The sequence below is a fragment of the Populus alba genome, chromosome 3 (assembly GCF_005239225.2).
Source record: "Populus alba chromosome 3, ASM523922v2, whole genome shotgun sequence".
Classification (NCBI taxonomy): Eukaryota; Viridiplantae; Streptophyta; class Magnoliopsida; order Malpighiales; family Salicaceae; genus Populus; species Populus alba.
The window spans coordinates 10,097,952-10,125,585 of record NC_133286.1 but is presented as its reverse complement, the minus strand read 5'-3'; the positions used below and the strand labels follow the sequence as shown (position 1 = coordinate 10,125,585).

The window sequence follows — 27,634 nt, the reverse complement described above, 5'->3', positions numbered from 1 at the left end:
AATTTTGGAAGAAAAATCGAGGGGTGATTTCTACCCTCAGATGTCAAGAGTGCTAGCCATAAAAAGAAGGGTTCAAGAGTAGTTTGGTGAAGGATGAGTTGTAAGAGTATGAACATCACTAGAAGTTCCTCCTCGAAAAGACTACTCTCGAGAAAAATCTTATTCCTTGCAAACCTAATTTTGTATTTTTGACTGGGTACTGATTTTTTTTTTTTTTAAAAAAATATTTTTGATATCACTACATTAAAATGATTTGAAAATACTAAAAAATATTAATTTTAAATAAAAAATAAAAAATTAATTTTTTTAAAAAATGTTTTTGAAAAACAAAATTAAAAAAAAATAAAAACCTAGATCGAAGACAAAAGTTTTTAGTTCTTGTGACCAATAGGGAATTATGTTAACAATAAGAGACTAAAAAAGACAGGCATGTAAGGGTTGTCATGTTGGGATAATTTGAGACTCGAGTGCTAAATATGTGTTCTTTTTGAAAGAGGTTGCTTGTCACGGGGTCAATTTTTCACTCTCGAAAACAGACCTCGTGCAGCAGTCTAGTCCTGCTAGATTCAGCCTTTCTCTCATTGATTCACTCGTGTTTTGCCTACGACTAGTTTGTCCAACAAACCCAAGAGATCCCCACACTCTTTCAATGTCACAAGCAAGCGAAATAACATTAATGAATATGAATATAATAAACAACATAGCAGATTACAAGATCAAGCCCCAACCTTTTTCATTAACTCAACTAAAGGATTACACAAAGTCTTTCTTGTGTGCTATGCCCATTTCTATTTTGCATGCTACACATTTTACAGCCTATCTATTTACAAGATAATGGAAGTTACAAGTATAAATTGCCTCTAACTTCTTGCACAGCTAGAGCATCCTTTATCCCATGTTCTAGCCACTTTTTTTCCCATATAAGAAACTGCCTTAACTGCCAATAATTGCTCCTAGAACTGCTACAACTGCATTGGTATGTTCTCCCACAAGTCAACTGCCCACTGCCAGCACATATGCTGCCAGCGTAACTGGCTCACATGCCTTGAACCGTCCGCTTTCTAAGTTATTGTCAGCCCCAGTTGCCGATTGTGTTGACGTTGCCGAATTCCATCGACACTGCCGATCTTATCAGTGCTGTCGAATTCTTCACTTTCCTATTATGTCATCCCAGCACTATTTCATCAAGCCTTGGACAATTCTCGTCCAAGTCTCAATTCTCGTCAGCATATTGTTGCGTCTCAATTCTTGTCAGCATACTGCTGTGCTAGCTGCTATGTGCTGCTGCACACATACTCTGTTGATTTTCATTACTATCACGCAAGTTGCCACCTCGTAGCTACTATCCAACAATACTCTTTGCTAGCTTATCCCTTAACAGATTTTAACCCTGTGACATTGCTAGTCCTCAGAAAACAAGTTGGTCGTCGAGTCTTGAGATTAAAGAGCCAAACACATACCGTGACACGAAAACAAACAAATCCTATGCATAGCTTTTGACGAAACATTTGGTACATATAAACTATATAATTTAATGAAGCAAACTTATGAGAAAAAAACCATTTAGCACTACAATCATTCGATAAATATGTGTGGATGTATTTTGAAGATCTTTGCCATGAAATCTCTTGTATTCTCAAGATGGCATCAAGTGTAGAGGTGAATTAGTTATGGTGTGCCAGTTACTGATATGATTTTTTAAAATAAAAAAATAATTTTTTAAAGCATTCTTTCAAAAAAAAAAAAATGTAGAAACAATCACGACATAGAGGTGAATTAGTTACTCCTTCCATGTTTCAATGTTTCAACCATTTAAATCAATCTGAATGACAAGACTACAACACCATCTACACCAAGATTCCAACCATTTCCATCTTCCGGAAACATTTACAATGAATATCAGACACTGCAAGATCCAAAATGATACCAAATCATGAGCTCTCTCATTCTTCTACTATTTGCTAAGTTGGCATACCAACTTTTGTTTGTTTCTTAGTTGCAACACCCAAGCTCATTCCAACAGTAACCAAGGTCTCAAGTGACCTGGCACTATTTGCTAAGAGGTCCTCGTCTATTTTAATCACGTCCTGCAAATAACCCCAAGATCAAGTTGTTGATCATGCATTTTGATACAAAATCACATATTTTGTTTAGCAATGCATTGTCAAAGTTTGAACATTATGGTGTGCCAGTTACTGATATGATAGAATTATGGGTTTTGTTTTGTAAGTTGCATGCAACTTTTGTAGATACTCGAGAGGGAAAATACTGATGTTTTGACTGAAATAGCCAGAATCTGAAAAGCAGTTCTACATAGCACTAACCTTTTCAAAGACGCAAATCACTGTGCTTCCACCAAATGAGAAGTACCCTAACTGTGGATTCAGTGCAAGCTACCAATTACACACCACCCTCTTATATTTAGAGGCAAACAATATGCAAAACGTGGTATTAGAGATTGCTCACCTCATCTCCTTTCTTGACATGGTCACCAGCCTTCTTCGAGAAGGTGATGCTGCCAACCATAGTTGCTCCTATTGCAACAAATGCCACCTGCAGCCAAAAAGAAAAAAGAAATAAAAAACCTCTTAAAATGCAATAACTGCTAGTTGAAACTAAACAGGCCAGTTAATCCATCCTAGGAATACAAGGACAGCTCTCTTCAGTTACTCTTGCATTACTCTTGAGCAGCTCGGCGTAAAGTTATCTCAAATAGAAGTTTAAAATAAACAGAACAAAGGGCATCTTCTATATTGAAAAACGCAACCAAGCACAAACACAGAGAGGGTAAGGATAGATTCATTAATCTTCTGGCACGTATTGTTCTGTCCAAATTTGATCTTGTTTGGAAAATGAATATAGAGAAACATTTCCTGCAGATTGCCTACATGTATTTTCAAGTACAAACTAAACAGCAACAAAATCAATGTTCAAATTTGTAAAGTCCGATGATTGTGATAATATACCTTTCCAAAATGTGCAGTAGAAATAATCGAAACTTCCCTCTTATTCTGAGTGAAAACATTACAATACTTGCTGTTGACAGCAATGGGATTAACCTGCAAAAAAGAATGAGAGACGTAAGGGGGCAATAACATATAAAAGAAACGATTACAAATACTAAAAAAAAAAGTCCTTTGGTTATATATCTACACGTACTGTATATAAACACCCAGGTATTTTTACAAACTTGTCGATGGTTCCAGAAACTGGAGAATGAAAACGGTGATAATCCTGCAGCAATCAAAAGGAAAATAAAATGAAGAACTCAGATAAAAAAGCTTCTTGAAATTCAAGATTTGTCGGAATGAGAGAAGTCAGTATGAAAGAATTGAAGCAGAAGGATCTAAAAGTTTCTTTTAGATGCAAGGACAAAACCAAGGTAAGAAATTGGCAACATAGCTCTCCCTTTGCTGGTCTATTGTTCTGTCAACAAGAACTTTTCTTTTCATAGATGAATTTCCAAATACATCACCCTTAGCATTCAAACTATGAATACAGAACTGGACTTGAGGTCTCTTCTTAAATTGTCTCTTCTTATTTATTTATTTATTCATCTTTCTTGGCTTCAACAACAGGCAAACAATGCCACCTCAGAAGAAGAATCATTGGACCGAAAAGGCACTTGAATCTCTTACTTTTCCAAAACTTACATTGCAAATTACTACAAGGATTTTGTACGAAGTACCTGTGGTGCCAATCGAAATATGACCAAGGTACCATCAGCAAATGCACTTGAGTATATTTCGTTTCCCAGAAGCCCTTGTATAGAAAATTTGCGGCCCTATAAATTACAAAAATGATACCAGCAATGAACTGTTGTTAAACAAGCGAATCCAATGACCAGTAGTAAATAACAGAAAAATATTTAAATAAAACAATTTACTCATTGTCAATATGACTAGCTCTCTTCACCAGAAACAAGTTATCTATCTACTCATTCATTATTCCATTAGAACACACTTTCAGACACAAGCATACTGTGTTCAACTAAGGATTATGAGAGTGGGATTGACGGTGGAAAAACTAGCATTTAAGAGAAAGAGGTAGAAATACCTTGATCCAAAATCTTAGACTGTCTTCTACAGACTTAAAAGCCATTAAACGGCAATCAGCTGCACATGTGGCAACATCATCGTGTTCCACGGAAGCAATTGTTCTTGCACCAGGCTTTAATTCTCTTATGAAGAACTCATTGAATGTCTGAAAATGGAAGAAATCCAAACCTCATGTGATTATGAACCATTAAAAAACAAAAACTTGTTAAGATTCCTGGCAAGATTCAGAAATCTGATGCCTCTGTTTAATTTTATCACAAAAAATCAATGCTTGCTTACCTTAAAATGTTCTAAAGGGTACTTGATTTCAGCCAAATTTATTTGATCCTACAAAATCATAGTTACATTTATCATATACAAGCAGTGTGACAGAATTAGCATGTAAATATCCATATTTTAAGAATGAGCTGGAAGCCAGTCTAAAACGGTTTTCTTTTTTTATGGTAACAAATGTTGTGCTGAGAGTTTTTCTTGGTAGGCAAGTTTAGACACAATAATATGAGGAGACCAAAACATGAACAAACAGCTTGATGCAAAGGACTTATGAAATTGAAGGGAATCAAAGCTCATTCATTTTTCAGTTATGGCATTTAATTCATTGATAAATCAGTCTAATTACGAAGATCCCACAGCTCCAAATAACATTTTACAATCTTTATTAAAATATAAATCAAACAAAGGAGAGCATGCTGAAAATTTTTGCAGCAGCTAATACTATTATTGTCGTGAGTTTTCCACCTCTTTGTTCACTTGGTTTTGGTATTAAAACAAGGTAATCAAAGTACAAAATGTTCTATAATACCTAGTCAACAGAGAAACCAATACTATGTTTTTTTGAGGTGAGATTTTATAATTCCTTATAACAATCAATAAATCTTACAACTTCATAAACAGTTATTTTACGACATCAGATACAGTTTAAACACAGAAATCTGTAACATATAATCAGCCACAGCTAGTCTTAGACCCGATAATCATGAGGCGAAAAAATTTAAAGAATTCTTTGTTTGTCCAGCAAGATAATCATACCTTGAAAAATTCAACAAACTTAGGAATGTCTCTAGCAGATTCTATAGTGTTCATTTCCCTTCCCTGCTTCTCAGAGATGCTTTGCAAGATTTCTTTTGCTCCTGCATCCAGGTAAGTCAACCAAATAATGCAGGACGATAATAATAAAAGCATTGTTTTTTCAAATAATACTTCCAATAACTCTTGTATAAATTTAAAATGCATAGAACCAACAGCAATCTTAACCAATTAGAATAGTGAGGTGGATGAAGTAGATGGGGGGGGATCTGAAAAGTGACAAGGAGGATTGGACCAAGATTAATAGCTGAACCTCAGCAGGATGCATTTAGAGGTCATTGCATGCCCTTAAAGCGTCTATGGAACAAGCCTAATTTCCAGGCCAGGCTAACAGACTCAAAATCTAAGGCCAAGGCAGGCGAATTGGACAGTTCATCCCATGAACAAATCTATGTCGGGAGAGAGAGAGATAAACCATAAGGCCAAGACTATTGGTGAACTAAAAATGAAAAAATCTATAAACTAGCTAATTCTTTTCAAAATGTACTTTGTTTTCATTCACACAAATTAAGTCGTACCTTTGTCCATAAGGCCCAGTCCTATCTTTGACTGATAAATTGCTCTCATTGACAGAACAATCTTTTTATCAATTAACTCCTCCACTAGCCTCTTTGTCTTCCTATCAAATACCTAAAGCATTAAGCTATTAGCTGAAAGCTTGCATTCATGAGATCTTAGTTCCAAATATAGGTCAATGACATTTACAAATACTCAAGAGTTGTATGGAAATGCACAAAACAATTTTAATGGGGCACCTTCAGCAACACAGTTCAAGAACTTCAGCAAAACATACGTAATTGCTGGATCATGTTCTGTATAAATTTCAAGCAATTATAGAAAAGTAATAGAATGTCTTTAAGAAATGAACCGTCTACCCATCCACCTGCTTAGTATCATTCAACCACAAGATTCCATGAGGATGTTGAGAACGGATTTCCTATAATGCCCTATGGCAAGAATATTTTTCATCTTTTTAACAATTAAATGATGAAAAAATAGTGACTCTTGCAATCTAGAGAATTTGTTTGGACTTAACCACAACAAATAAAAAAAGGGACAACTCAGAGGAGCTAGGGATCTGTTAGTTTCATTAATTTAAACATTTTGTAATGTGGTAGTTGTTGAAACATTTTGTTGGCACCTTGAGGCTGATAACTACTATCATAAATAAATTAACTAAAAATGCTGACAGAAACAAGACTTTCACATAGCGCCAAATTCACATCTTTGACGTGAACAAACCCCAGATCACAGAAGCTGAAAATAAATATTAACCATTCTTAAAAATGTCCATGAGGAAAGGATACCAGAATATGTGAAGCACTTGAGCCAGAGTTCAAACCAACATCATATGATGAAAAATGAGCCCATTCACTCAGTTTAAACATCCACCTGTCAAAATATAAACTTAAATCAGGCATCTCAAACGTGATTTAAAGAAATATAACCATCAAAATAGGAGAGACCACATAATGAGATAGAATTCATAAAGTTGACACTGCTAAAGTTCATACCCATAAGAAGCCTGTTTATCAGTCAGAAATCCACCTGTCATAACTTGATTTCCCGTTCCCTCGTCAAAACAAAGACTCAAATGGACCAGGGTATTTAGCTTATCAGAAACTTCAAGAACCTCGCCACAAACAGGGCAGCAATTTATAAGAGGCACACTGCAAAACAGGAAATACAGAGAGATCAAGGCATGTACCAGAAAAGTAACTTACATATTGAACAGTCAGGGTCAAGAAAACTGCAAATTTATAGCATTCCCCACATATAGTATTGGGAAATAAACATTTGGGATTATGAGAAAAGTTGTGATCATAGTTGCAAGACATTCACAAGCAAGCTACAGAATATACATCCAAACTAAAAGATCCACAGAAGATGGTCCACAAAAGCAGGAAAGGAAAAAACAAATAACATTTCAACCTTTAGCAAGCTATACAAGAAACATTGTTTCTGCGTATAATAGCAGATCAATCATGTAGGTAGCAGAATATAATAAATACATGATTCAAGCTTACTGCCATTAAATATAGAGGATCATTACTTTTCTTGTTGAATGGCAAGAAGTTCAGCCAACTCATCCATGCTTACAACACCATCACCATTCTTGTCAGCAACTTTAAAAAGCTCCTCTTTCTAGTAAGAAAACATGTTCAAAGTTAAGCAAGTTAAGCATATAGGATAGGCACTCGATGATTAGGATAACTTTCTGAATTTAAATCCTAAAACCTAATCCCACAAGACACACAGAAATGGAATTATAAAATGTATATTGATGAGTTTTAGAATCCCAAACTTCAAATAAAAAGGTCAAAGCGTCATTTTATAATACCCATTCTCACCCCAAATCCAAAACAGATCTCCAACCTAACTCATATGTCTAGAATATTCAGAATTTAGGACAGAACAAAATATGAAATGCATGCAAAGAACTAAGAAAAGAACATAACTTAATGGTCAAACCTTCTTATCTGCCACTTGATTGCCAAAAGCCTTAATTAAGTCAGAGAACTCAGAGAAAGAAAGCTGCCCATCTTCATTGTAATCCTGTACACAGCATAAGGTCACAGAAACTCACCACCAATCGTGTTGTAAAGTTAGTGAAATACTAGTGATTTATTAGCATGGATTATACAGGAGACATTGCTATAGACCGATAGTCTTACGTGTGACAAACTTCTGGAACATGAAGTATAATGAATTTGAAATGCTAAAATAGCTTATTCCATACCTATATGTCTGGTTCCATGAGAAAAACAAGTACATGTAAATCACAAGCCAATTCAAGAAGGCCAAGTGTTGTGGTCATTTAATACAGGCCATGTTCGCACCTGTTCCACAATTTGTGGTGGCAGTGAAGCAAATGTCAACAGTTTTAATGTTTTTACTAGTTAGTAATTATGAGAGGTTGATTTTGATAAAAACTGAACTTACTAAACCAGAAATAATAGTTTACGTGATGTTTTTCCTCCTTTTAGGGATAGAATAAGATACCACTTTTTGAAACAAACAAAAAATGAAAGGGAACATGGAGTTTGAGGTGACTAGACTATCTTTCTTTCCAATCAGGTGCAAATCTCAAAACAGCCAGCGAGACTTGGCATGCACCAGCACTTTGAAAACTGATTGCATGTCCAACAATATGGAAAGAGAATGAAGGATTATGCAAACATACCACAATTCCTAAGATGCGTCTTGCAAAATTTTTCTCTGTTTCAATTGGATCCTGTCAATAATTTCAGATAATGTTGTAGATTATCAGCACATTCTCAAGTCTCACTATTCAATGGTAGTGTAAATTGCATACTGCGGACCTCAACAGAACACGAGAGAGAAATTCTGCCGACAACTTTACCAGCTGATGCTGGGTCAAAAAGTTCAAACACTTCAAAGTCAGAATCTGAATCCTGCAACGAAATAGTATTTGTGTCGGGGTAAGAATAACAAATGTTAAAAAAAAAAAAAAAAAAAAAAAAAAGACATTGACATTTTGTGAACAGAAACTCATAAGTTAACCTAGATTTGCTAAATTGAAATGAGGATCACCAGAAAAGATGATATGAAAGATGTCCACAAGAAAAGAAACCAATAAGGAAAAAATTTAGGACAGTTTAAGATGCAAAAGACTGTAGAAAATCAATTTAAAAATCATATAGAATAAGGCAAAATGAGTAACAAAAGACTAACAAATCGTAACATTTTTCCACCAAAGTTCAAAATCATCTAAATTGCCTTGTAGATAAATGAATCAAAGTGAGGGCCTTTTTCTTTTTTTTTTGTCTAACGCTTGACAGGATAAGAACAGCGATACTTTTAGCATATATGCTAATGATTTTAACATATTTGCAGTGAGCAGTCATTCAATGATCAAGTTGTTTACCTGTGCTAGAAATTCAAGTAGATCAATCTCACAATATCCAACAAGTTTGTTCTTCGATACTCTATTGGTCTGCATCATTATATGAGAAATTAGGTGACCACCATAGCAAAACAACCAAAGAAAAGAAAAGAAACACTTTTAAATAAGAGAATAATCAGAAAAAAGCAATCCACGTCATTAAATGATGTGAGATTTTGATAACATAAATTCATAGCTGAAGCCAGAATGTGACCACAGACAACCAGATTGCAGTAATACTTGTGTCATTTAACGTGTTGCAGGTTTTCCAGTACGGAAAGAATAGGAAATGACCTTTCACAGCTTGCTAGTGATTTGTATAGAAAGTATGTCAGGCAAGAGACTTCTTGTGTGAGAGAAAGCATTGTGCCCAAAATTGAATAGGAAAAGACATTAGCAGCGTAGATTATACTGTTATTGTACAGCACCTCATGGCTGTCTACCAAACCCAATTATTCACCATGTAGGTGAGTTTTGTGACTAAAGAAAAATGGTAAAATCACATTGAAAATGGCCGGTCCTGGACTTGTTCTTTCGGTAATCGGAACATTAAACGAGTGAGAAATAGTTTGCAATGTAGCCAGTTTTCATAGCCAAGACTTGTGACTTTCAAATAGGCCGGTCCTAAGAAATGAAAAGACTTTAATCCAAGCAAGCAAGGGCATGTGATGTAAAAATAAAGGGAAGCAATAGATGGGTCGAAAGTAAGGTAATTGCTGACCTCAAAAACAGAAATCCTGGCAAGATGAGGCCCATTTTTCTCTAACATAAGCTTCTTTTCCTGCATGACAAAATATAATGTCAATCTTTATTGCTGATTTCTAAATTGTATATTTGATTATAGGTAAAAAAAAAAAAATGGAAGAAGAAGAAGAAGATAATGAGAGTAGGTGACCGAGTTCCAAACAGGTTTGTGGGTCCTGAAACGCAAAAGAAATAAATTAAAAACAACAAACAACAAGAAAGCAGGCAAGGAAGGAAAGACGAGAGATGGAGTTAACTGGTGAGAAATATTGGTGCGGAAAGTCTGTTCGCCAAGGGAAACACAAGCGAGCCACCTGTCTTTGAATTGCATGTCAGCGCTAATTAGAGTGAGGAGAGCAATTCCAGCAAAATCCTCAGCGGAGACGAGTTTGAGAGCGGAAGTGGAGGAGGAGGAGCTTCCATTCCCTCGTGAAACAGAAATGCGACGGAATATACGACGGAGATGAGGATGATGTTGATCCTTGCTGTGTAAGTGAAGTTTCTGTTTCATTCGAGAGAAGCGAGTCGAACCTCCTTCGCTATTAGTAGATTCCGTAGCAGGCAATTCCTTAGAGCTTCCATGACCCATTCTTCTCCCTTCCTTTCCAGTTTTTCTGTTCTCAGGCTCCGTCCGATCAGTTTCTCTCGGTTGTTTAATGTAACGTAACAAATAAATAAATCGGGAGGAAGAAGAGTCTAACTTAATTATAGATTCAGGTCATGACAATTCGGTCTTAGCGGAGTGGGTGATGGCGCGGACTGGTCCAGCCAGCGGTCAAACCACAATAATTCATTTTAAATCGGTTTTATATATATAAAAAACTCCTACAGGTCTGAAAAGTTAGGCGTTGGGTTTTTATGCATCTTATAAAGTAATTATATATAATAATTTTGTTTAATTAACAATAATAAAGTAATTAGAGAGCGCGTTTAGACTTTAAGCTGTAAAGAAAGATTCGCAGAAGGGTGTATAATAATAAATAATAAATAAATAAATACACATGATTTACCATTTAAATGCCTGAACCATTGTAGAAAAATATTTACGGAACCAAAAAAGAAAAGAAAAAAGTTAATGCGTCATATATCAAAATGTTTTTGACTTCAAAATACCGCACGTCGTAAAAGCTTTCTGCAGAGAAGCTATGATGGGCAATGGAAAATTTGTGTGCTGCTCGACAGTTAATAGTCATTATCAATTTTATGGTGGGCGTCTTTTTCTCGGTGGCAGCAGGAAAAAAAAAAAAGAAAGAAGAAGTTGCCAAAGTGTACGGATATAAAAAGGTGTTTGAAAGAAGAATTCTATGTTAATAATATTTTTTTTATTTTTAAAAAATTATTTTTGAGGTTAATATATTAAAATAATTTAAAAATATAAAAACATATTAATTTTAAAAAAAAAAAATTTAAATTTTTTTAAAAATATTTTTAAAAACACTCCCATACGAACTCTAAAAATAACCAGTAAAGATATTTATCGGATTACATTTCTAAAAACAATTATAGAAGTAGATTGATAGAAAAAGAAGTCACAATTGTTGGGTGCAGTAATTAAATTATATTTCTGAAAAATATTAAATTATTTTTGTTTTAATTAATTTTCTTATATTTTTTTATCAGATATTATAAATAATTTTTAAAATTATTATATTATTTTAATATATTTTCAAACAAAAATTAATCAATCAATTAGCCTAAACCAATAACAATGCTGCTAATTTACCAAAATCTAGATAAAGAGTCAATTTCCCAAAACATATGCAGCCTTCGATGGACAGAAACTTCCAAGGCACCGATTCGTTGATGAAATTGTCATTACTTTAGAAAAACATTATTAAAATTTTGCTAATCTTTGATTACAGTGCCTCGCAAGCTCATTAAGCAGCGGCTGGGTTTATCAACCGATGACCGGAAATCAACCATGAACGGTGGTGGGAGTTGGTGAACGCATCTGCAATTAGAAAGAACATGCATTCACCATAAATTCAAGAGATGGTTAACCTACACCTCACCCTTCTTGTCTTCGTTGAAGACACTGAGGGTACTTGGAAGAAGAAAAGGACGAAACGCAACTACAGATCATAGAGCACTGAAAAAAGATGCATCAAAACTTGTTTAATCCACACACACTTCTGTAAGAATATCTTCGCCGTATCATCATCAAACACGCACTGAAAAAAGAAGAACAGCAGCACTCTGTTTATGAGAGGCCTCACAATCATTCTGCTGTTGATGGGACCATTAGCTAGAGGCATGCACGAACGATAAGTCTTATTCCTGCTAACGCAGGGTTGGCAGTTAACTCACCTGTAACGTTTGCAGATGTTAAGCTTATTCAAGCACTTCGTATTTCCAAGAGTTGGCGGTGGAATAAAAGAGAAAGAAAAGAATATATATATATATATATATATATATATATATATATATATATATATATATATATATATTGAACGGGTGATGAATTTGATCCATAGGCATTGAGGGAAGTTTTTCAGCTTCGAGGAGCTTGCTAGCTTATAAAAAGAAGACATTTTTTTTTTACTTGGAATTGTTAAAGAATAATATAAATTATATTTTATAATTGCATTTGAAATTTTAAGTTTTTAAATAAGATGACTCATGGTATCAGGGCCTTGATAAACAAGTTATTACGAGTTTAAATTTCATCATTTTTATTTATATAATAAAATTAAATATAAGATAGTATGTATCTATATAAATTTCAAGTCTAAAGAATTTTTATTTGAGGAGAGTATATTAGAAAATAAAATAAATTATATCTTGAAATTTTAATTAAAAACTTAAGTTTTTAAATTAAATTAGTTTTTTTTAACAAAAATATTATACATGGACGTTTAGAGAGGTTTCTATTTTCAGAATTTGCAACATTGTTAAACCTGGTAATTTTATGATGATGTTTAGTTTATCTTGAAGCACAATATTGCATGGATATAAAACTAAATATCCTCTAACTGTACTATTTTTGTGTAACTTAGCTTAAACATAACTTTGAAGAATTAAAAAAAATAAAACTATAAGTCGTTAATAAATAATGCATAAACAACAAATTACACATACAATATCTTAAAAAAATATTAAAAATAATTATTTTTTGAAATCCTTTCATTATATAATAGATGTTTATCATGTTATGTTAATATTTAAAAATTTTATCGAAGTTTTGTTACTCGTCGTTTGGTGCAAATAAAATGAACACAAATATTAACCAGTTTTCAAGATTTTAATAATACCATATTAATTAATATTACTCCGAACAAGATCTTTGAACTTGTGAAAAAGTAAACTCAATATCCCTGTACAAAAAGTCAAAAACGTCATAACCTAAGTTCTGGAAAAGAAGAGAAATAGAACAAAAAAGAAATAGAAAGGTGGAAATACAGAGGAGAAGAAGGCAACAAAAACTATTGCAAGTAGGGGTGTTCACGGTCCGGTTCGGTTCGGTTTTAACCATAAAAACCAACCGAACCAAGTACCTCATATTTTTTAAATTTCAAACCGAACCGAACCGGATTCCGGTTCAAACCGAACTGGTTCGGTTCGGTTGAATCCGGTTTTGCAGCTAAAAAACCGGGAAACCTAATCATTAAATTAATGGGCTTTTTTGACTTTTTTTAATAGGCTTAAATTAAATTGGGCCATTAAATTTTCTTCTTGGGCTAAATTTATAGGCTTTTTAATCAAAATTCTTTAAAATGTTATAATTTGATTAATTTTATTATAAGCTTTCTAATGAAATTAAAATATTGAAATTTTTTTGAAATGCTTAATTGCTTATAGTAACAATAAATTTGGTATGATTTATCTTACTATTTTTAATATACAAAGAAATATGCTATGAAAATTCAAATCAATGCAAATATGCAAGATGCATGATCAAATTTGGACACCGTTCACACTAAAAAAAGTTTACATTAGCAAATAGATACATTAGCAAATAGTAACTAGTAATAAATTATCATAAACATTCGGCATAAGTTGAAGAAAAAATCCGACACCAGCACTACAGCAGCATCCAAAACTTCCAGCAACAGCAAAAGCCAAAAGATCCAGCAAGGATAATGCTATAAAAAAACACTAGCAAATTAGCAACATATTATAGTTTGACAATTAAAAAAATTAGGAATGCAAAATTTTAAAAGGAATTAATAAGGCAAAGTAAATTAATTACACAAAACAATTATATTCCAAGATTGCACCAACATCATCAATATAACTTACAAATAATCAGTTGAGATTTTTAAACTTTCACCAAATTTTACAAAAACAAAAATTAAAATGCTAGATTAAACATATATAAATAAATAATATTATAAAATCCCCCAAATTATCCACACCAAGCATTCTCCACACCAAGCCCCAAGACTATGAAGTTGCAGTGCTGTAGTTAAATCACCCACCCCAAATTGTCAAAAAAAAGAGAAAAATCAATCATTCTACGAGCATGATTGATTCATGCATGAGGCTCCAATAAGTTCCAGAGACTGCAAGGCATTCCTATTCTATTGAAGCCATGTTCAAGCCCATTAGAAAAGCAACCAGCATTCCAACAGTAACAAGGTAAACACACATCTTCCATGACCATCTCTTCCATCTTCCCAGCATGTCTTTCCTTTCCATGTTGCGGCCCATACTCTATACCAGTCATCAGATCGCAGCAACCCAGAACTAACGCTCCAATACCTCGATCAACCTTATTTAAGGATAATAAAAGTTGACGCAAATATTCAAAAAATTTCAGAAGACCGCAACAACCATCTTGCACTTGAATAGACCCATCTGTCAAGTTTTATTATGTCTCCTTTTATTTACAGCGACCTCATCCGTAGCAAAAGAGAGACAAATCATATGATTGTTGTAAACCCACTAAATAAAGAATCAAAGATGAAGATGAAATTTACCTTGTTGTTGTTGCTAAAATGAAGACGCCTGAAAGATGGAGACGGTTTCTAGAAAAGATGGAGACGATTTCTGAAAAATAAAAATATGAAGATGAAGATGGAATAGACTTAGAAATTTAAAAAACACTTTTAAAATTCAAACCCATGAAACAAAGAATCAAAGAAGATGGAATTTAGTCATTTACCTTACTATCGTTGCTTCAATAAAGAAGGTTTATGGGAAAGGAAGATTGTGGATTAATTATTAAGGATGGGTTTTTGTTGAAAATGGGAAGGAAGATGAAGACGGCTTTGTGATTGTAAGAGAAGTGAGATGAGAATATGTTAGGGTTAGAGAGGGAGGCTAATTAGGTTAACTTAACTATTTATAGTAACTTTTTTTTTTAATGGTTTAATGGGTCCGGTTCGGTTGGCTCGGTTTCTGGGTCAAAACCGAAACCGAACCGGACCTGTTAACATTTATAGTTTTTTAAATCGGTTTAATCGGTTTTTACTTTCGGTTCGGTTTTTTCGGTTAATTTTTCTTCGGTTTTCTCGGTTTTCTCGGTTAATCGGTTATTTTGAACACCCCTAATTGCAAGTTGTGCATAGCATCCCCTTTTTAGCCCTTTTTTATTTTGGAATATGTAACCAAAACTAATGTTTCTAGTAATAATTATAATTGATTTCCATCATTTATTAGCTTTAAAACATGAAAGTTATTTTTGCTTTTAAAACAGATTTTGTTTCATTAAATGAAAAAGGTTGTTCAAATAAAGGAAGATAATATTGCATGCAATTTGTTCATGAACCGGCTTATAGGTTTAAAAATTATTTTAAAATAAACTCAAGCTCAAGCATAAATCTCAGACAAGGGCATGAGCCTAAACATGTGTCATACCATGTTGAGTTGAATCAAGCATGTATATGCGGCTTAAGTATAGTGTCTCTTCTCCTTGAAGGCTTTTGTGTTACGTGGATTCAATTTTAACTCTTCAACTTCCATCACATATGTTACAAAAAATCTTGTAATCCTTTAATGTGAAATTGAGGGTTAATTAATGATTTTTTGAGATAAATTTCTTATTCATTAATCTATAATTTATTTTGAACAAAGCTAATGTTTTATGTTAAAGTATTTTTATTTTAGAATAATTTTCAACAAATCGTTAACCCAAAAAGTGAGTGGACTGCATTTTTAATTTGTCCTCAAATATTCCCATTAATTATTATTTTTTAAAACAAATTTCTAATAATTCTCGTGAATGAAAATTGTCTAACCAATATACAAAAACTCAAATATTAGTAGAGAGATAATAATTTGATAAATCACTATATCAAGATAGGTAACTTTTGACTTTTAATATTTTTTTTATTAAAATACAATCAAATTTACTCGGCTATTTAATAAACACGATGTCTTAAACTCCTCCGTATTTTATGTAAAACCTAGACAATATAACTCATATAGTTCTCTTCCTAGTGTTTTCATGAGAGCCTTAAAGAATTCCTTCCGGGTATAAAGATATAACCACTAATGGATTTTAAACACTTAATATCAAATATTCAATTTGCATCACCATACCTTTTTTAGTACAACCAAGTAACTAGTATAGAGTAATCTATAGTTTAAGGTGTACCTTAAATTTTATAGTATCTTATTTATAATTTTCTTATAATTTATACTTGGATTACTCGTAAATCTATTTAGTTTGCCAACTTAGTATGCAATCTTTTAGTCTTATATAATACCTAACATATATCAATCTCTCAATTATCCAAGAATATTTCAATTGGTATACCCTCTCACCTTTTTTTAGGACCAATATACACATGTATCAATTGGTTTTTTAACAACGTTATTATCATCTTTATAAAATTTATCTATAATTTTCCCAATATAGTGAGATCAAGATAATACTAATCCATTGAATGACATTTGTGACACCTAAACCTTTCATGTCAAATAGTTAATATTTTCTTAGTAAACTTGATCATGTAATCATTGTTAACTAAAATTAATATATCATCCATACAGAGACATACAAAAACATCATTTTTATTTATATTTTTCATAAAACTACATTTATCAACCTTGTTGATTTTAAACTTAATATGTCATGCTATTATTTAGGTGTTTGTTTCAAATCATATAATGACTTGACAAGTTTACAAATTTTTTTATTGTCCTTTAACAATAAACCCCTCAGGTTATTTCATGTAGATTTCTTTGTTAAGGTCACCATTTAAGAAAGTTGTGTTTTTATCTACTTAATGTATTTCAAGTTTATTAATGGATATAATAGCTATTGATATTTATATGAAAGTTATTCTTAATGCAAGAATGTATCAAAATAATTCACACATTCTTGTTGTTTGAAGCCATTAACAACAAGTTTTATTTTATATTTATCAATGGTGCCATTATCTTTCATCTTCCTCTTAAGGATCCATTTATAGCCTAATTGTTTATTTTTGGATGGAAGATCTACTAGTTCTTACATATGATTTTGTATAATGAATTAAATTTTAATATTGAACGCTTTCTTTTAATAGAAAGATTCATGACAAAACATTGCTTCAAAATAGTTTCAAGGTTTATTTTTTAAGAGGTAAGTTAGAAAATCAAGTTCATATACTTTGATTATTTTTGTCTTCTTACTTCTTATGTCAACTTCATCATCTTTTATTTGATGATAACTACTTGAACTTTCTTCGCTTATCCTCTTATGTGAATGAGTTTCTTGTAATTTCATAAAAGAAAAAATGTCTTTTAAAAAAATATAATATTTTTTTTATTTTAATATTGTATTAGGATGAATATCTTGAATACTTGATTTATGTACAAAAATATAATATGCAATGATATTGTAAGCATATCAAATGAATACATAATTCATAATATTAGTTCATATCTTAACTTTTTTTAGGATTATTTTTCACTTTTACAAGACACTCTCTACTTTAAGGTATTTATAGAAAGAGGTCTCTTATATTTCCATAATTCATACAATATCTTATTTAATCTTATGGTTTCTCTCAAAAGTCATAGATGATAATAATTCAAGATTAATTAATCTTTGTATAAAATTATAATCATATGTCCTAACATGTTAAGTCACACACCACAAAACTCAAATAAGTATGAAAAAAAATAGCATTATTATCATTAGAGAAAATTACCCTAAACCTTCTATAGTTTAGTATTTTTTTTTCTGTTTATATTCTTTCAGAAATTATAATGGTTAACTCAATTTTTAAATTTAGATAAAAAAAAAAACCAAATTATCCTCGTATATAATATCATTTTTTCCTTCATCCTTGCTATGGAACTTCTCACCAAATGTCATTTCCCTTTCCAACAAGCTTTTTCTTTTGGTTTTTATTGTAATTCTTCACCACTTATCCAACTATATTAGAGGTCATATTACAAGAGTTGAATTTCTTTTTATACAACATATTATCCTTTTCTATATCCAACCTTAGAATATGGTCTTTAATTACTATTTTTTTTTATATTTATGCTTAATATAGTTCTTAAAGTCTTTATAAGACGGTGATAATTTATTAATAATTGTTGTCAATTAAAAAGATTTACTTAGAACAATCCCTTTTGCATGAGTATATAATAAGATATGTTACAACTCTTCAACTTGGCTTATCATAATCCTTGAATCAACCATCTTAAAAATAAAAAATCTATTGACTATGATATTTTTTCATACTAGCATTTTGCCTTGAACTTTTGATCCAAAACTTCTCATTATGCATTTGCATTCTTGATTGAACTATATATATATCATATAATATGATGTCCAATCCATTCAAGATGTAGTTCTTGCACACATAATTACTGTAATTCCATTTATTCATAGTATAATGGTGAGATCATATTCATCATCTAATAACTTTAATGTTTCTTCAACTAATAACTTTGTTAAGTTTAATATGGTTAGAAAAGAAAAATTATTTTCTTATTACAGCTTCTTAAAGTTCAATCTAATAAAGATTTTAGATTTATCATTAAATACCACAAAAAGTAATGGTGGGATCCTTCCTGTTGAAATAACATTTGCTGAATCAACTTTCATTAAAGTAACCATTTTTTTAGTAAAAGGCATTTTGATATTTTATTATTATTATTATTATTATTATTATATAATTCAAAATAATATTTTTACTAGCAAATAAAAACTAAAATAAATTAAATTTATATAACAAGAAATTAACCACAAAAACTAAACTAAATGATTTAATGATTAGAAGTTATTTTAAATAAATTAATGTTTAATATTAAAGTATCCTTATTGAAAAATAATTTTGAACAAAATTTTAATGTAAAAAAATAAATGAAATAAATGGATCTCACTTGTAATTTGTCCTGCAAGGTGTTCGTTAGCTATGTTTTTGTAAAACAAATTTCGACCAATAATATTAACATCGTTTGTGTCGAAGAGATTCGTTACCGAGTCAAATGTTGATTAGGCATCGTTTGAAGTCAAATTTTTCTCGCTGCATACCGAGAACATTCAATTCTGATAGCTTTCTAGCTATTTTCTTTCCCTTCTATTACCTGGACCAGTAGCTCTTCTTTTGCTGGGCATCACGATCACTCGTCAACTTGCTCACATCAGTTTCCATAACTTCTGTCCTCGAATCCAATTTATTTTCAAACCTCTGCTTTTTCTTCCCCTTCAAGCCCGTTTTATTTTGTCTTTCTTGGCTTTGACAAATGACAAGACGACGCCGCATGTCATTTCCAAACCCTATAATTCTATTGAGTTTCTCGAATTGTTGAATTTTCTCTTAGTTTACAAAGATGCGTTGCTTGCCCAATGTTGCAATGCAGACACGGAAAGAAGGTCTGGTCTGCCGAGATTGAGACTGGAAATACAGGGGGGGAAAAAAGGAAAAAAAAAGAGGAAATTATTGGAAGATTTTGAGAGAGTTTAGGCTAACCTAGCTAAGGATATAATTTCTTTTTCATGTTGTCATATATATTATTGATAGTAATATAAAATATATCTTGAAATTTCACTTAATAATTTAAATTATTATGTTGATGATGAAGTAATCATGAGTTAAAATTTTATTATTTTTATTTTTTTTTAATAAAACTTAAACACAAAATAATATATGTATTTATAGATTTCAAGTTTAAAAATTTTTTATCTGAAAAGATATGTTAAAGAATAATATAAATTATATATTGAAATTTTTCTTAACAACTTGAACTATTAAGATAAATAAGTTCTTTGACATACATTAGTTATTTCAATCCACATAATTGTATACAAAACTGAAGCAGAAACATCTTGATAATTTGTTTGTCCAACCACTGATACAAGAGTCTTGATTGTCCTAGTAAATCAACCCAGCAACCTTGCATACAAAGGTTTTTTTTTGGCACTAAGTCAACGTTTCTACAACTCAAACGAAAAGGCACTAGAATAGATAATGACTAGTTAAAATGTAATCCCATCAATGGAGTTATGTAAAGCAGTACTATTATATTGGCAAACTCTATGTGATAAAAAAACAATAGAGAGAGGAAAGAGAGCGGTAGCTTCAGAAGGAAAAGATGAACAAGAATTCCAAGAAGTTCAGAGCAAAACCATGGCAAGTAAATGAATAAGAAATTAACGAACAGCTCAACTCTCCATTTCCTGCAGACAGCCTGAGTCTGTAGAAGTCTCTAGCTTGAGACCCTTGACAGTTCAAACCTTCAACTTTATATAAGAGCAGCTTTACTTGTTATATTATGCGAAGAAAAATTCATTCTCCTCATGTTGATATATGATGCTGTCAAAATGACACGGATATCACTCAAAATATCATATAGACTCCTCAAACGAGAGGTTTTTACATCTGAAACCAAGATGACAGAGGATCAGAGAGAAATCAATCAAGATCCTTCGACAACCACAACAGAGAAAACAAAATAGAAAAAGGGAGCTAAATCCAACAGAATTTTTTGTTTATCTATTTAAGACTGTTCAAGTAAAGTTTTCAGTTCTCTACTTCATTCAGTGAACTATGCAGAAGGTGCATATCTTCTATCCAGTCAGCATATATACCCCTTGTTTTCTTGAGTGCTTTCCACTTGAACATGCAATGCGTTGCCTGCGCTTCATGCCTGTGATTAGAACCAATGTCATCCTTGCCAATAAGAAAAGAATTTGAAGTTTTAGTTGGCACAATCCCAGATGCCAATGCAATGTTGCCATCAGACTTCTCTAACTCTGTAGAAGGAAATAACAACAAACGTTACTCAACCAAAAGTGTCATCTTTACCAGGTTCCAAGCAAACAGAAGATCAATACCATAATCAAGGTTTGGCCATTAGTGAACTGGGACCCATTAACATGAACTAACGGAATTAATTATAATTTAACATCTCTGAATTTTTGGCTTTAAACGCCTCTGTTGAGATGATAGAATGGTTTGCCATGCTAGGGGTGCTGGAGCCATTCAGTTTCCTTTTAGCACAAGAAGTCAAGATCACGTTGAAATGTCATTCGTTTGTGTGATTAAGCCAATGGCGCATCATCTCAAGTTCTTTATTTAATTTCTCATTAATCTCATTCTAAGACTAGAAACAGCTCACTTCATGTTGGACGACTCCTATCGAAACTCAGAGCACCATGAACAGAATTCTCCTATCGAAACTCAGAGCACCATGAACAGAATTAACTTAGACAGAAACAGTGAAAATCATAAAAAGATTTTCTTTTCTTGCCACATAAAGCTTTATAATACAGCCCAATGGTTCTTTCCAGAAAAAAATGACATTGCTCCATTATAGCCAGCGCCGTGATTTACTCTCTAGGATACATAATTCGAACTTCTTGATTTTAAGAGACTGAAAAGTTCTATCTGTAGTAATTTAATTAAAAAAAGAACATTTAATTCCATCACCACCAATATGTTACCAAGACTGGCGAAAGAAGAATTGGAACAAATGCCAACAACACAAAGTTGTTTCATATTTGAATAAACTCTTCCTTTTGGTTTTCATCAGGGAGAGATCACGAAACAACTTGCTTTCCAGCTCTTGGCTATTAAAAGATACCGGCATGGGCCTATTACAGATTAAAGTTCAATTAGCGAAGAACAATAATAGCACATAGATATAACAATTGTGGCCATGGAGTAAATTCTCCCGCGCTGTATAGATTCCTTAAATATCCTGTGTACTGGCCAATTAAATTATAATAACAAGTGTGTAATTTCGAAGACCCTAATCCCATTGATAATGCTTAAATGCTAATCAAAATCTACCATCCACATAATAATCCCAAAACACCAGCCACACACAAGCACACACAGAGGTGAACAACATAATTAATTATAACATAGATTAAACCATGCCCATAGTTAAACATGCCTAAAATGATAGTTATGGTAAGTGAAGGTACTAGAATACCTTGTTGTCCATGAGCAAAGTGACACACCTCGCCATATGGGCAGCCTCCAGTCATCTCCCAGTTGTTACAAAGCCTTGTTTTCTTATACCCTTTTTTGTGACCTCCTGAAGAAGCAGTCCCTGTAGTTCCAATGCTTATAGCTGAACTCTCCCAGTTCTGGCCCAAATTTTTCTGAAAAATCTCAGGAACCACATGAAGGAAACGACACGTATTCCCATACGTGCATCCTTTGCCAGAGTTGAACATCCTACAGAGATTTTTATCCTCATTGAAAACAACCCTTCTCAAGTTAGGCAGGGCCTTTCTCAAATCACAAACAGCATGGGCAAAAAGACATTTGCTTCCATGACTGCAATGCCCTGTTCTGAACTTCATGCACAACTGGGTCTTGAAGCTGCCACCACCAGTCATCATGGCATTGCTTTTTCCCACAAGCATTTTAGAGCTTGGGCCAGCGTTATTTTCACAAAATCTTGGTTTCTTCCTTAAGGGGTCTCCAATGTTAGATACAATCCCAAACCCTTTGCTCTGAGTGGAGCATTGAGAACCAGAATGAACCATTTGGGTACTAAAAGTAAATTATTTGCAAGAAGGTGCAGAATCACTCATTCCAGGTATCCAAACAAGTTATCTTTCAGTACTTTTCTTTGAGTTCTTATACAGGAAAAAACTTACAGCCCAAAATCTAGAATACTCAGAGGAGCTGATTTGAGAAGAAAAGAAAGTGACTCCCAAACACAAAATTTGCTTTTTGTATGATTCTACATTCAGGGAGGAAATATTGGATGATCCATTGTTGAATGAGAAACGATTTCAGCTGGAAATTGAAAAACCCAGCTCGTGCTAGCCGGGACCAAATATCCCCCAACTTGAGGCTCAAGCTAAGGCCTGTGGCAGAAACACGAAAGCATTTTTAACTTTACTGTCCCAATTACGAAAATAGCCTCATCAAAAGAGTTTTTGACTATCATGTCCTAGTCAGATATTATACATTATTATTATTAATATTATTAGCTATCTACCTGCGCTTCCTAATAAAAAAAATAATCAAAAACTAAACTTGAAAAATGAAAAGATACATGTAAATCAATATCTCATAACATGTTTTGTATATTCAGTAGTATTTAATAATTTATTTTTTAAAATAAATTATTTATTTAATTAAATGATAATAAAAATAAATATATATACATAAATGCAATTAAATAAAATCAAAGGAAAAAAACCGTGTAAAGGTGCATATATTCGGAAAAAATGTTATAATTTTATGTGAAAAATAAGTGATATTTAACCAAAAACTATTTAGAAAACTTGAGAGATAAATATGATATATGATCTCGAAACATGGACAATAAATTTAATTTAATTTTATTAATAATGTTATATCTTGGAAAAAAATATTTTATTTAATAAGATAATAATATAAAAAACATGAATAGAAAAAATATAGAAAAACCATTGAATAAAATTAATGGGAAAATAAATAAATAGGGCTACGTACAAAGACAGAATGCCTCCTAACATTAAGAAAAAATAATAAAATCTTTTCCCTAAAATAAGAAAAAATTAAATCATACTCTATCAAAAACATTATAAAATTGTTAAAAATTAAATCATACGATTCTTATACTGCTGAATTTTTATATGGTTCTGTTTCTTTCAAGGAATTTCAGAGCACATAATGATATCACTATTGTTGTGGTTGGTCCAACTCTTGAGATCTGGGATTCAATAAGCAGGGGAAGGTTACAGATATCAATCATTACTGCAATCAATCTTTCCTCGATCATGTTTGAAACATGAGAGATCAATGAACAACAAAAAGGAAACATGATATCAAGAACATAAACCCCATTATAATGTATCAAAAAATCTTGAATTTTATATTTGCACAACAAATGGAGAATAACTACATCTTTATCCTTCTTTGCAGGATAAGATTTCTCTAAGAAACTTGAGATCCCAATAACCATTTTCTTTCTTGAAACCAGTGAACGAATATCTCACTGGCAAGCCAACAATTAGCTTATGCCAGTGTTGACATAAATGGCATTTGAAGTTCATCTATTGGACACAAATTGAATTGCAAAGTTGTTCTACATAGATAAATGTTGGCATATGATTCATTTGTTTAACAAAGTAAGATTTGGAGCTCATAGGAGCAAGGAGTTTCTCAACAGTATATGAAATATAAATATACCAAGCCTACAGCTCTACTGGGACTTGCAGAATTTTTCGCCACCACATGACATCTCATGAACGCTAAAGAATTAATAAAGTTTTTCATAGGAAAGCTGGATACTGCTACCTTTGGCTCCTTTTCACTGGAGATAGTAGCTAAGAATTGTATAAGAGAAAGAAAAGCCTCCCTATTGTTTCTTGGGGAATTTATCTTCAGTTGAAAATAGTTGTCAGCCCTTCCTAAAAAAACAAAAGGCTAATTTCACCAATCATCTCAAAACAAAAGCAAAAGAAAAGGGGAGAGGGTCAAATACCGCAGGTTATAGATACCAACTGATATGGCTGGTAGAGTGTTCATCACCTCTGCAAGCTAAATAGTTTTGGGGCTCACATCCACTTCAACTGCAATTATTTCCTGGCAATTGTACTCATTAGGATATAAAACTTCACTGTCTATTGATGGGTAATTACTCTAAACACTAGCCTGTTTAAGTAAAGGTGGACCCAATGGCTAACCCTTGTATTTGTTACTAAGCTAATTGAAGAAATGAGGCATGGGCTTCTCTTAATACGATGAGCATGTATACAATTTCTCGAGATGTTTGGAGGCTTTCTAAATTCTTTGTCTTTTTAGCAAGTGATGCATTATGCAGATACCTAAAGCAAATACAAATGGAATGAGAAATAGAGTAAAAAGAAGTGAAATAAAATGAAAACAACATGAAGAGTCAAAGTTTACATATTGTTAAGATCTAATAAGTCACCAAAAATAGGACTAATTAACCTCAAACTAGTGTCTGAAAGCTTATTAAGAAAATCAAGAGATTAAAATGGTAAATGTTAATAAATTTCAAGGGCATAATTAAATATAAACCTATAATGATATAGCTATAGTTTTTAAACCCGACCCGGTGATCAACTCGATCTAATGATCGAGTCATGGGTCAGATGGGTTGACCCAAGTTTACCCGGCTCAACCTAAAAAAAAAAACATCCTAATAAAATAAGCCTTTTCCTCAGTCTCTTCGCTTCCAGGGTTGCCTATTGTAAACCATCCCCAAGATCCATAAACCATAGATGGAGCTAGAAGGAAGAGATGATCCGCTCGATCAAGGTCAACCCTTGAAATTCCTAAACCTATACAAGTTCCTTTATTGAATGGAAAAGGTGGAATTTTGATGAAGGATAAGCCCACTGTGAGTGGATATTGTTTGGTAAAGAAAGAGAGGTAAGCCAAAATGATCCTTGGCTAGCCTGGGTTTTCATGTTTTTAACTGTGAGTGAAGGAGATTAGTATATTTGTCAACATATGAAAACCCAGGCGAATCAAGGACGAGTTGGGCTGCAGTGTACACAACCAATTTAACCGTCGAGGTGACTCGGAGACTCACCCCATATGGAATTGTTGATTTTAGCCCTACAGTTTCTCCTTCTAGTGTTTATACAGTTGTCATTTCTTATGGAGAGAGATTATGGAAAGGTGAAGTGGAGGAACTCAGCACAGACATCTATATATTCTTGACTCGTGATGGGACTAACCGAGTTAAGGTGGTCGAACACGGAGGTTGGCCGAGCTGGGCCGACGAATCAGTGATCGTCGAGCGAGTTACACCACCTGGTCTTCACACATTCACCCTAGCTACTTCTTCAAGTAATAAGAAGTTTATAGCAATAGCCACGAGAAGATGAAAGGCAAGATGGATGCCAAAAACAATAAGGTCGGGTCTCAGCTGGGTTTACCCAGGTCGACCCGCCACGTTGATCGAGTTTCAAAGGCCAAATCCCCAACTGTTTTTTACTTAGACCTGGCACGACCCCAGGCCCAGGTTAGCTGGGTCCTGGGTCGACCCGCCGGACCAGGCCGAGTTTCAAAACTATGGATATAATATGCTTCCTTCACATCCAATAGGTTCCCATATTATCAGCGAGTCCAAGCTAGTTGACTGTTGAATGACCTGTGATGACTTATACAGGACAATAAACTAAAGAAAAATAAAAGAAAAAAAGAAAGGAGGAAGCTAAGAAAGGGGGGGAATCTAGAAAGAAGAGAGAATTTATGGGAGGAAAAGTCTATTATTTTTATTAAATTATTCGAAAATATATCTCATAAAATGAAAAAAAAAACATATAAATAGAATAATCCTAAAACATCCAACTATTGGGTTCAGCCCATCAATTAAGTTTGTCTAATATAAATAACCCAAATAAATAAAATAAAACAATGAAATAGACATAGATGTGCTCAATCTACTAACCAAAAAGTAACAGCTTGGGCCATTCTTTGTCATATTCGTTCATATACTTGTGTAATCTACGGTGTGGGTCTGTTGTCCTCATCAAATTTCTTAGGGTTGGAGAAACTCAACCACATCAACTGTAGCTTTGAACAACTCTAATAATACTCTCAAAGATTTGGATCATTCTATTGCAATGTATCTCTAATGATCCAAGTGCATTCTAAATTAAGCTGGCTCACTTAACAAACTAAAAACCATTGAACTTTCATATCCTTAGTAAAAACAACTTGTTCATCTAGAATGACATTGATATTATCCTTTTGTGCTAATCTCATGGTGAAAGGGGTTGATGTTTTAATAGAATCATCATAAATGAGATTAGGTGGCATCTTAAATGGATCATTTGGAATAAGATGTGGTCTTTTGTATGCAATTAGATCCTTAATGTTAAATAGTGAGCTAATATCAAAATCAAGTGGTAAATCAATAACATAAGCATTTAGACCAACCTGTAGTAGCATTTTGAATGGCCTAACACTATATGCCTGTAATTTTTTATTAGTTCTCGAAGGATGTAGTTCAGGTCTAATCTATATCATAATATAGTCTCCAACATTAAATTTATTATGTTGTCCATGTAAATCAGCTCCAAAAATGGTACAAAGAACTAAATAAAATTGATTAGAGAGAAATGCATCTCTAGTAAAAAAGACTAGCATCCTTAACCTTGAGCCACATTCTTGCCAAGACAAACATATCCTCACAATCTGGGGAAAAAGAGAAGAAGCAAAGTTCAACTGAGCAAGTCCACAATACATATACTCTTGATTTATAGTAAATATACCACACGTTTTAAAGTCTCTGATAATTATTGTCATGCTAAGTTGTTCATTATCACTTTACATTATGATCCATGTCTTTTTGATCATTCACAAGTTCATGCTAGATTTATGTAAAGTCATCTTAAACAACTTAACACACACACACACACACAAACACGAGTCACCTTTCCATTTCATGGATTACATGCTCACTTATGCTTCAATCATATGATGTTGTTCTTGAAACTAACATTTTCTTGATGAAAAAAATTAAA

At 32.8% G+C, this 27,634-nt stretch overlaps 2 protein-coding genes across 2 annotated transcripts; both read right to left on the bottom strand.

The window, feature by feature from the left end:
- Positions 1-1,768: 1,768 nt before the first annotated feature.
- On the bottom strand, positions 1,769-10,565 carry LOC118038046 (phosphatidylserine decarboxylase proenzyme 2). Its single transcript, XM_035044316.2, has 20 exons — positions 10,053-10,565; positions 9,947-9,971; positions 9,773-9,832; positions 9,034-9,102; positions 8,468-8,560; positions 8,329-8,379; positions 7,617-7,700; positions 7,198-7,289; positions 6,659-6,814; positions 6,452-6,536; positions 5,663-5,774; positions 5,088-5,188; positions 4,338-4,385; positions 4,057-4,203; positions 3,689-3,784; positions 3,160-3,234; positions 2,967-3,059; positions 2,467-2,553; positions 2,325-2,375; positions 1,769-2,087 (listed from the first exon to the last, which is right to left on the bottom strand). The coding sequence occupies exons 1-20, from the start codon at positions 10,382-10,384 to the stop codon at positions 1,962-1,964; spliced, it is 1,983 nt and encodes a 660-aa protein (XP_034900207.1). The 5' UTR covers positions 10,385-10,565; the 3' UTR covers positions 1,769-1,961.
- Positions 10,566-20,322: 9,757 nt separating this feature from the next.
- On the bottom strand, positions 20,323-22,973 carry LOC118037978 (zinc finger CCCH domain-containing protein 39). The gene is made up of 2 exons (XM_035044175.2): positions 22,120-22,973; positions 20,323-20,935 (listed from the first exon to the last, which is right to left on the bottom strand). The coding sequence occupies exons 1-2, from the start codon at positions 22,679-22,681 to the stop codon at positions 20,703-20,705; spliced, it is 795 nt and encodes a 264-aa protein (XP_034900066.1). The 5' UTR covers positions 22,682-22,973; the 3' UTR covers positions 20,323-20,702.
- Positions 22,974-27,634: the final 4,661 nt, after the last annotated feature.

Excerpts from the sequence above, each read along its gene's own strand:
- LOC118038046 (XM_035044316.2), bottom strand. The coding sequence starts at position 10,384 with ATGGGTCATGGAAGCTCTAAGGAATTGCCTGCTACGGAATCTACTAAT. Across the intron at positions 6,815-7,197 it reads CTTGCCATTCAACAAGAAAA|TGTGCCTCTTATAAATTGCT; the intron begins GTAATGATCCTC and ends CCTGTTTTGCAG. Across the intron at positions 4,204-4,337 it reads ACCCTTTAGAACATTTTAAG|ACATTCAATGAGTTCTTCAT; the intron begins GTAAGCAAGCAT and ends TTCCATTTTCAG.
- LOC118037978 (XM_035044175.2), bottom strand. The coding sequence starts at position 22,681 with ATGGTTCATTCTGGTTCTCAATGCTCCACTCAGAGCAAAGGGTTTGGG. Across the intron at positions 20,936-22,119 it reads CTTTGCTCATGGACAACAAG|AGTTAGAGAAGTCTGATGGC; the intron begins GTATTCTAGTAC and ends TTCCTTCTACAG.